Consider the following 9201-nt stretch of genomic DNA (forward strand, 5'->3'; position numbering starts at 1 on the left):
AAATTAAGATTTATTCCTTTGATACTCTGTGTCCAGAGGAGCTAAAAAAGCTACTCGAGAGTTCAATTCCACGAGTGCCATGACATTTTTGCTTGGATTCGTATGGGAAAAAAAATTCATTTGTAAGGAAAGATGTTTTTAATGTAATTCTTTATCTTTTTTAAATTGAATTTTTTTAATTAAAAATTTTAATTTTTTAATAATTTTAAATATGAAAATTAAAAAAATAAATAAAATTAAATTTTTATAAAATTTTAGTTTCTAAATAAGAGATAAATATTTGTAATAATTAACAGTACCAAGCAACAGGCGAGGATTTCTATTTAATTCTTGCATTTTTCTTAATCCCTTTCTCCACAATAAGAATTTAGAATTCATAAAGCCCAGACATTGCGGCAAAGAACTAATCAAAAGCAGAGGAATTTGAATGTCATGCTTCATTAATCTAAAAACATCCATTAGCATTAGAACAACAGAAGAACATCTAATTGCAATTCCCATTCCCATTCCCATTGCCATTATTTTAAAATGAAAAATAAAAGGCTGAAAAAGAAAAACCAAGTCTAAGCCAACTATTAGCAACAGACAGCAAATACTTATTTCGAGGTCCCAAGACCACACGCATAGATCAGTAGCAGCTCAGCGAGGTCCCTAGCCACAAAGGTTCTAAAAACCATGTATCTTAATATATTCTTTCTTCACAAGGTCAGCATTAACAAGGAAACTCTGAACGTTCTTTCGCTGATCTCCTTGGAGCTGGATTACCTCTCCAAGTTCTTTGTCATGCACAACGTTTCCATTACAACAGAATTCCTTCTTGACAGCCTTGAGGATCTTCTCGTAACTGAATTCTTTGGGTAGCCCTTGAACTGTCGTCAGTTTTTTCTTTCCATTCCTTTGCTGAATGCGGATATGAACATACTCTTTCACCCCAGGAGCGCCCGAATCCTTGGCCTCAGTGAATGGATCAAAAGCAGTAGGAATCTGAACCTCTAGATCAACCATGTACTTTACTTGACGAGAACTGAAAGGATTACTAGGGGAAAAAAACAAAATTAACTTGGCATCCAATCATCAAAACAATAACAGAGATTGCAAAAATAACAGAAAAGTTTCAAAGAAAACGCAAATAATTAGGCCATCGATGGAAGAAGATATCCATCAATTTTGCAACCACATGAACACAGCAAATCAGAGAGTCTAAACATAAATGATCAGAAAATTACCAGGGAAAGATCAGAAAAGAGAGCAAACTTAGAGAGCAAGTACTGAATATGCGACCACAATAGAAACGGGAGGCTCGGGGTTTATTTATATAGAGAACGTGGTGAGTCGGTTGTTGCGTTAAAATGACCAGATAGGACCAAGAATTAAAAAGGCGGCTTGTACCGCGTGATTAGAAACGAATGGCTGGGATCACGCTGACGTGGGAAGTTTAATAATTTATATGCGCGTTAAATTAAAATAAATTGATAAACTTGGGCAGCTCAAGCGTACAGCGAACGCACCCTGCAGGAGTCCGATAGGAAAATTATGGGGGCTTAAGTGGAACCCACAAAAAGGGCAGAATCAAGAGAAATAAGAACCGTTTGACATTTGTTATTAAAATTACTGTTAAAAAAATTATTTTTTTAAATATATTTAATTATAGAGTATTATAAAATAATTAAAAATTAAATTTAAGTAATTTTAATTATAAAAATATTAAAATAATAAAATTATTTTTTTAAATAATATTTAAAATAATATTTTTATTTAAAAAAATAATTTTAAATAGGTTGCGTTCTGACACAATATAATACTAATATTGTATTTTTTTATTTTTTAAACCTGGTCGGTTACAGAGAACCTAGTCCTCAAATGAGCCACGCCTTGTTTTACAAGTACCTTCCGTGTTCCTGCAAGACTAAGCCACTCGTTAAGCTCATCTTCATTTGCGTATATAAGTATCCGTTCAAGCTAAAAGGCGAAAATTCCTTCCTTCTTTTTTTTTTGTTACAAAAAGTTAAAATTCGTTAATTCAATGATTTGAATTTATTCTACCCATAATTTTGATATCTTATTATCCCTAGTCAAATTTGGTGCAACGTAATACAGTTACTGATTTACAGTGGTTAATGGACATTTGCCGGACGGATATCATCTTCATAAACAACCCCGACCAGCTGGACACAAGGAATCCGCTAGATTCCATGCTAGGGTTAAAATTTGAAGAATACGGGGAAAATCCAACATATTGTCTCGTAATTGACACAAACTAATTACCATACACGAAAAGACTCACCTCGCAAATATTACTTCTTTTGGAAAGAAAAGAAAATATAAAGCAGAGTTGGTCAAGAAATCAATGGATACTTAAGCCATTACACAATACGTTAATACAATCTTCTAATTATGTGCTTGGATGATCCGGTAGTCGTTTTAGGTCCATTTCAACTTGATTGATCGTCCATTGCATATTTTCCAATTTCTGCAAGATAGTAATGGGATTAGAGCTGCCAAAAGAATTAAGAAACAAAGACAATAATGCAAACTGGTATTTACCTTTACAATATCATGGTATTGTCTTGCAATTGTGTCGAAATGAGGATCCACACCTTGATATTCACGAAGGCGGGTAACCTAGTGAGAGTTTCAAACACAAATTAATCATTAAAACCAGGAGCAAAATTAGCAAATATCACTATATCTGTAACATGAATGGAAACATCTGCAATTAGCATATGTGCAGTTTTAAGATAATGCGGATCCCTGCATATTAAAACCCAGGATTCACAATAAGACTCATGTTGGCCATCAAATATAGTGGGGAAAAAAAACAGTGAGGGAATCTCTAGCATCTTTGCTGTAAACACTAAACACAGGAAAAGAAACAAACCGCTTTATTATATGCCATAGAAGCTTCCTCTGTAGCCTCTACAAGATACTTCCTAAAACAAAAATAAGGTTGATTAATGCCCCAGTAAGAACTCAAAATGAGTATACAAGAGAAACAAAAATCCACCATCAAGCACCTTATTTTATGGAGGGCTGGAATGGACTCCTGAGTATAAGTTTCAAGCAGGAGAACATGCTCTAGAACTCTGAAAAAATAATTACACAAGTTACTAAAGAGTATGGAATGGTTTCTCAAATATGGCTTAAAATAAATACCCATTCATTTGTGCTACTTATTATGCATGTGTATTCCCATTCTAAGTTCTATTTTCTAGCAGTAATGGGATAAGAAACCATCTAATCAGAAAGCAGTAGTGTACAACAAACCTTAATTTTGCACTCATGGTCTCACACCTTTTACACAGCCAAGTCTTTTGTAGTTCATCCTATAAAATATTTGGAAAATAGGCTTAAGCATCTATCCATGTAGGAAGACAAAGCAAGCAAATTTAATGACACTAGTTAGGGCAATCTTTCAATTTTAATCATTCAAAACATCACAACTGTTTTAGATGTTTGCAAAGTAGAGGGCTTACATATTTATGTTGATGCTGCAACTTCAGATCTTTTACAAGCTTAATAAGCACTGCCAGTATCTGCTCTAAGACCTTCACAAGAAGAAATTATTATACAAGTCACTAAAATAGATGATATACTAATATCATACCATAGAAGACCAAAGACACCATTTCAGCCCATTTCATGGTTTAAACACTAAAAAAACAGAAATCAAATAATGCATAAACTATTTAACATGTCTTTCCTCGTACATTGTAGTATTCTGCAAACTTTCTGTCTGCAGAATAGAGATCCTCTTGCAGAGCAGCTTCTTCCCTTTCAATTTCCTCAATTATCAACTTAACCCTGATAAAGCAAAAGATGCTTAGCATGAAACACATCATAGGATTCAATCCCATTTTTTTGATATGCATTCCTTGTTGAAGAGAAGTGTTTACAAGAGACTAAAAACAACAAAGAATGGTCCAAACCTCTCTGGAAGCCGAGCAGTTGAATTTTGGCTACCAGATGATGAGTCTGCAGCAGCATAATGCAGGCAAATTAGCTTCATTTACCATCATATGCACATACATTATCATATATTACACAAATTTTCTCACTGAAGTTGAGGTTCAGTCTATTTGTATCCTATGCTTCAGTGTTACGTAGCCCCCGACCATCCCCCAAACTAAATATAATTCAAATTCAAGCATCATCTAAATTTATTTATTTATTTATTTATTTATTTATACTTTAGTTATTACTCTATTGGTAAATACCTAGTTCCTGATATTCATGCGTAGATTGTAGCTTAAAAGCTTATTTTTCACACAGTAAGTACGAGGGCTTCTTCAACCCAAATAATAAACCATTCACCATAGATACACAAATGTTATGCAAAATATTGAAGAAGCGCCAGTTGATATGATGACTTGCAACCAACAGATAAAGAAAGCAGAGAGAAACCAAAGGAGTCTGAGAGAGAGAGAGTGAGAGAGAGAGAGAGAGAGAGAGAGAGAGAAGTGTGGGGGCCAGAGATGTCCATCAATACATGGGACCTTACCAATATCATCAACAAAAGCATCTGCTAACTTGTCACATTTATCCTTTAAACGAGCCTCAATCTCATGGGAAAGAGACATCTGGTACTCAGCAGTGTCCTACAATTGCAAACAAAGAATATCAATTGATGCAATATGGAAAGCTATAAAAGAAATTGTTAAAAATATCCAAATAGAATGTATATGCAGTTTGTGAATCACAGGGGAACAAAAACATACCATTATTAATGGCATTTGCTGGAGCTGAGTTTGCCATAAATAAGTAGGTGTTATACCAAGAAAACGATTGGGAACACCACCAACTCCAGGTTCAGCTGAATCAGGAGCACCAAGAGAAAGGGCATTATTTGTTGCGCCTGCAGTGCTGTTTGCAGAACTATTTGCATAATTTAGTGAATTAGAGCTTGAGCTGATAGTTACACTGGTACTTGTACTATCAAGGGAGCTTCGTGACATTATACTCCATTTTTCAATTTCCTCCTCATGGATTTCACCATCCTTTGATATAAGAGGAAGTCTCAATTTCTGAGCTGCTTCAGCAACAACTAAACGATGCTCTAGAATCTCATAAACCTAAAATTAGGGACAACAGAACAAGAATCATCCACTAAATTCATCCAATATAATAAGTAGAATTGACTTCAAATACTAATAAAAATAGAAATACCAAAATGCCATCACATGCCAGAGCTGTATACAACAGCAAGCATCTCTATTAGTAGCTTCTTAGGCGCAATTTAACTGAGAAGCATCTCAAATAGAAGCTTCTTCAGGGAAATTTAATTACACTGCAATTCTAACATAATGCAATAATAATTGTGATATACATTTGTTTGGAATGAGAACAAAGCATCTCTGAATGTCTATGGTCATAGTCAAACAAATCAAAATAGAACCTCCTTGACATTAACGCTATTATCTGGAAAAGTGCAATCAAAGCAAACTACATTTTGTTATAGACCAACAGTAAAACAAAGATTGATGAATTACTCCTTTTTCTTCAAGTTTTTCTTTTCTTTTCTTTCAGTTATAAACTACTGTTATAACAAGGTAATCTTAGACAATCAAAACCTGAGAAGAGTTTTTCAAGCTAAGTTGTGGGTATAACCCCTGGATATCTCGAATGCCTCCAAGATTAGCCACCGAAACAGCTTGCTGATACTCTTCCACCATAGCAATCGCTTCGCAGTAAATAGCCTACATTAGCCGTCCACAAAACAATTTAGTCACTCTCAAAGTAAATCATCATTTCTACTGCAAAAAAACTTACTATGAGCTCATATACCAATGCACTTCCTACAAATTCCCACCAATTTATCAAAAGCGCCGCTTAACACTCAAATCCAGCCCTAATTTCGCACAAGAAAATATCAAGTACCCAACACACGCAGAATGAATTGAAAAAACTAAATGCAGGAAAACATTACCATTGCTTCTAAGTAGCGAAGTCTCTCCCTGGACATCTCCTCTCTCGCCTGCAACAATACGCAACCAAATTTTACACAAATAAAACCTTTTTAAGGATTTTTCTTTTTTGGGCAACGAAACCGAGAATGAAGAAAACTAATGAAAAAGCGGGAATAGAGAGTACGAGTTGGAGTTCGTAGTAGGCAGATTTGGAGACAAGAGATCCATCGGGGGCCAAACAGTGGCGTTCCAGCTGATCGATCACCTGGCTCACATCGGGCGGTAGGTTTTGGCCTCCCCCCTTCACCATTGATCCAGAACAATGTCGTCTTTCTCCGTTTGGTAGTGGAGCTTATCAAAGGATGCTATAGTGCTTCGCCGGAGAAAGGGAAATTCAAAAACTTTGAATAGATTTGTCGGCCGATGTTGGAGAGAACAGAACTTAAATTACCAAAATACTCCGCATGACTTGAAAGCCAAGGTGCGTGCTCTCTATCTTCTCCTACTTTTTAGTAATTTACTTTAAGCGTATGGCCACAGTCATTACCAACGACGAGTAGTTTGGACATACGTACCTATTTCTTTTACAAAATACGATTTCTTTGCACGACCATTCGTTTCCGTAGCTGATGATTGCTCTTCTTCACTCCTTTTAATATGCGACATGTCGTTGGTTTTGGATTTTAGCTTGAATTTGCCTGAAATTGAAATACTTTAATTGTGCAGAGTAAATGGAGTTAAAGTTTTAATAAATTATTAGAATATGAGAGACATATAATTAAAAATATATATTAAAATATAAAAGTAAATATGATGCGAATCAGAGTTTTAGAACTTGTAGAAGAATAAAAATAAAGAAAGGAGAGAAGCACAAAGACGAAATTAGAGAGAAGAAACTGTCACTATATTATTCCATGATTTACAACTCTGATGTATAAGTATTTATAACAGAAATGAAACAGATTACACTAACAACTCTAGCTCATCCATAACGATTCTCAACTCTCCCCAACCAACCAACAACTCGACTAATTATAATTCTCCATTTAACCTCTAGTCTGCAACAATACTCCTCTCTCTGAGTTTCCTTGTGCCCAAGGAAAAAAAAAATGAAACCTCACAAATGCTAGCCATACGGTTGAAGAAAATAGAATGCAGCCAAATTTCTGTGCAATTATGAAGAGTTTAAGAAACATGCAGAATCTTTTTTTAAACTGTGCTTCATATTGCATTTGATCATGCTCAATGTTTGCTTAATCTTACACCTAATTTTTTTCAAGAAACAATGATCCTTAAGCACAAACACATGTTGCTCCTTTACTCCAGATGTGCCTTTAAGGTAAAATCCTAGAAGATATGTTATAGATTCATAACCATCCCAAGCTTCTTCTAAATCATTACAACTTTGATGAACAAGGTCAGTGTTCATATTACAAAACCATGCAACCGTAGCATTAGGTATGATTCCTTCATCATCTCCACTTCCCAATTTCCCCAAATCCCCTATCTTTTCAACTTTCTTGGCCTCCTTTAACTCTGAATTTTCAGTGGACTCCAAATCTAAGAACTCTTTCTCCTGTAGCCTATCAACTAAATCCAGTGTCATAACAACATGAAGAACAGGTTCACAAAGTTCAATAGCTACAGATTGTGATTCAGCATTTTCTTCATCTTCAATATCATTTATAATGGTAACCCATATTGGTTCTTTGTAACAACTATGATACAATGTCCACATTTCTTCACACCAAAGACAAAGACCTTGTTCCCTTCTCTCATTTAATTCTGAAAGAGTCTTTGTAATTGAGAGATGAACATTGATTTTTGATTGATTTCTAGCATGGCCTTCATCGATCTTTCCTCCTTAAATTGGTAATCCCAATTCACCTCCACTATTCCCATTCTCAAAACCCTTATTATTCTCAACATTTTCACCATTAATATCATCTCCAAAACTTAGCTAGATTGAATCTTCAGGTTGAAATTCCTGAACAAACTCCTCTCCATCACCATGAAGAGGAGATGGTGCATCATCAAGAAGGTCAGTCTCCTCCTTAACGTTGAAATCCGTTATCTCCCTTTTTTGACTCAACAATCCCTTCTCGCTGCCACTAGTCCAAGAATTCACCGTTTCTTGGATTATATTTAGGCATTCAATTCTGATTCAAAACCCTGAAATTTTGTTTCTTCTTGAACTAACTTCTCAGAATTTTCCATTTTCTTTTCCCATCATTCAATAATTTCGAGCAAACCCTGAATAATCTTTTCTAGTTCCATGGTCTATTATTGTACTTTACATGTAATAACTTGAAAATTGAAAATATGGATTTTATATTTTTTATAGCATTTAAATATTATTTTAATACTATTATGTGATTTTAATATATTTTATAAGATTATTATAAAGTTTTAGATTTAATCTTTTGGATTATTGAATTTAGATTATAGTTTTATGTTTTAACATTTTTTTAAATTTAGTGTAATTACTAATATTATGATTAATAATATTATTATGTTTAATTAATTTATTAAGTAAGAATTTATTTTAAATATTAATAATAATTTAAATTCTTGAGATTAATAAATGAAGATTTGTATGGTATTTAAATAATTTGTAAGTGATGGTATCAGGGTTTAGCGGGGTTCCCTGACTTTAGGTTTTTATGGTTATCGGATTGAGCTGACCCGAATAAAAATATTTTATTTTATTTTATTTTATTTACGTGTTGGGCCTAAGTTTTTGGACCTTGATTATGGATTTGAGAACAGTAAGGTTTACTGCGGGCCTCGAGGGCTTTATGCCCGACCTAGGTCCTAGTGCCGGTTTGGCCCATAGATTGGGTCGTGATAAAGTTGGTATCAGAGCTTAGGCTTTAGATTCATGGGAAAGTGTGCACCTAGAGTTGTCACGTGCGGAGTATAGAATTCTGTTTCGTCTTCTTCTGTAATTCCTTACTTCTAGATTTTGCGTTATTCCTCAGTTAGTATAAGAGTGCTTCAATTAACGTCTTGATTTTCGTAGAGTATATAGAGATATGAAATAGAGTCAGCAGACATGTTGAGGTCTGCCATGAGGATACGTACTCCAAGAAATACTATATTTCTGTCAGTATGAGTCCAAGTAGTGTGCTTATCTAGTGCAAGGCACGAAGACCCAAATGTGATTTTGGCAGTATAGCTACCTTAAATGGGAGTAAGGATATCATTGCTGGCAGTCATTAGCGAATAGCCAGTCGAAGTAAGTCTATGGTATCAATGGATTCAGGATAGATAAAAGAGTGGGAAATCTAGTATGTGG

General features: G+C 34.6%; 2 protein-coding genes across 3 annotated transcripts; both read right to left on the reverse strand.

Annotated features, from left to right (window-relative positions):
- Window positions 1–419: 419 nt before the first annotated feature.
- Window positions 420–1376, reverse strand: LOC110666834 (protein translation factor SUI1 homolog 2). Of its 2 annotated transcripts, none has more exons than XM_021827470.2 (2): window positions 1227–1376; window positions 420–1036 (listed from the first exon to the last, which is right to left on the reverse strand). In XM_021827470.2, exon 2 carries the CDS (start codon window positions 1003–1005, stop codon window positions 667–669), a length of 339 nt encoding a protein of 112 aa, XP_021683162.1. In that variant the 5' UTR covers window positions 1006–1036; window positions 1227–1376; the 3' UTR covers window positions 420–666. The 2 variants fall into 2 exon arrangements, with proteins under 2 accessions (XP_021683162.1, XP_021683163.1); XM_021827471.2 differs by having other exon boundaries at window positions 420–1024; window positions 1227–1347.
- Window positions 1377–2222: 846 nt separating this feature from the next.
- LOC110666833 (AUGMIN subunit 4) lies at window positions 2223–6393 on the reverse strand. Its single transcript, XM_021827469.2, has 13 exons — window positions 6088–6393; window positions 5924–5971; window positions 5568–5693; window positions 4716–5069; window positions 4499–4595; window positions 3927–3972; window positions 3708–3801; window positions 3474–3545; window positions 3265–3323; window positions 3015–3083; window positions 2879–2930; window positions 2545–2622; window positions 2223–2470 (listed from the first exon to the last, which is right to left on the reverse strand). Exons 1-13 carry the CDS (start codon window positions 6211–6213, stop codon window positions 2393–2395), a joined length of 1299 nt encoding a protein of 432 aa, XP_021683161.2. The 5' UTR covers window positions 6214–6393; the 3' UTR covers window positions 2223–2392.
- Window positions 6394–9201: the final 2808 nt, after the last annotated feature.

The sequence above is a fragment of the Hevea brasiliensis genome, chromosome 15 (genome assembly GCF_030052815.1).
Source record: "Hevea brasiliensis isolate MT/VB/25A 57/8 chromosome 15, ASM3005281v1, whole genome shotgun sequence".
NCBI classification, from domain to species: Eukaryota; Viridiplantae; Streptophyta; class Magnoliopsida; order Malpighiales; family Euphorbiaceae; genus Hevea; species Hevea brasiliensis.

Bases quoted from the DNA above. Each gene is read 5' to 3' on its own strand.
- LOC110666833 (XM_021827469.2), bottom strand. From the start codon at position 6,213: ATGGTGAAGGGGGGAGGCCAAAACCTACCGCCCGATGTGAGCCAGGTG. The intron at 5,070-5,567 runs GTTTTGATTGTC...CCCTAATTTTAG, and splicing joins GCTTGAAAAACTCTTCTCAG to GTTTATGAGATTCTAGAGCA. The intron at 3,324-3,473 runs GTAAGCCCTCTA...AATATTTTATAG, and splicing joins TGCAGCATCAACATAAATAT to GATGAACTACAAAAGACTTG.
- LOC110666834 (XM_021827470.2), bottom strand. From the start codon at position 1,005: ATGGTTGATCTAGAGGTTCAGATTCCTACTGCTTTTGATCCATTCACT.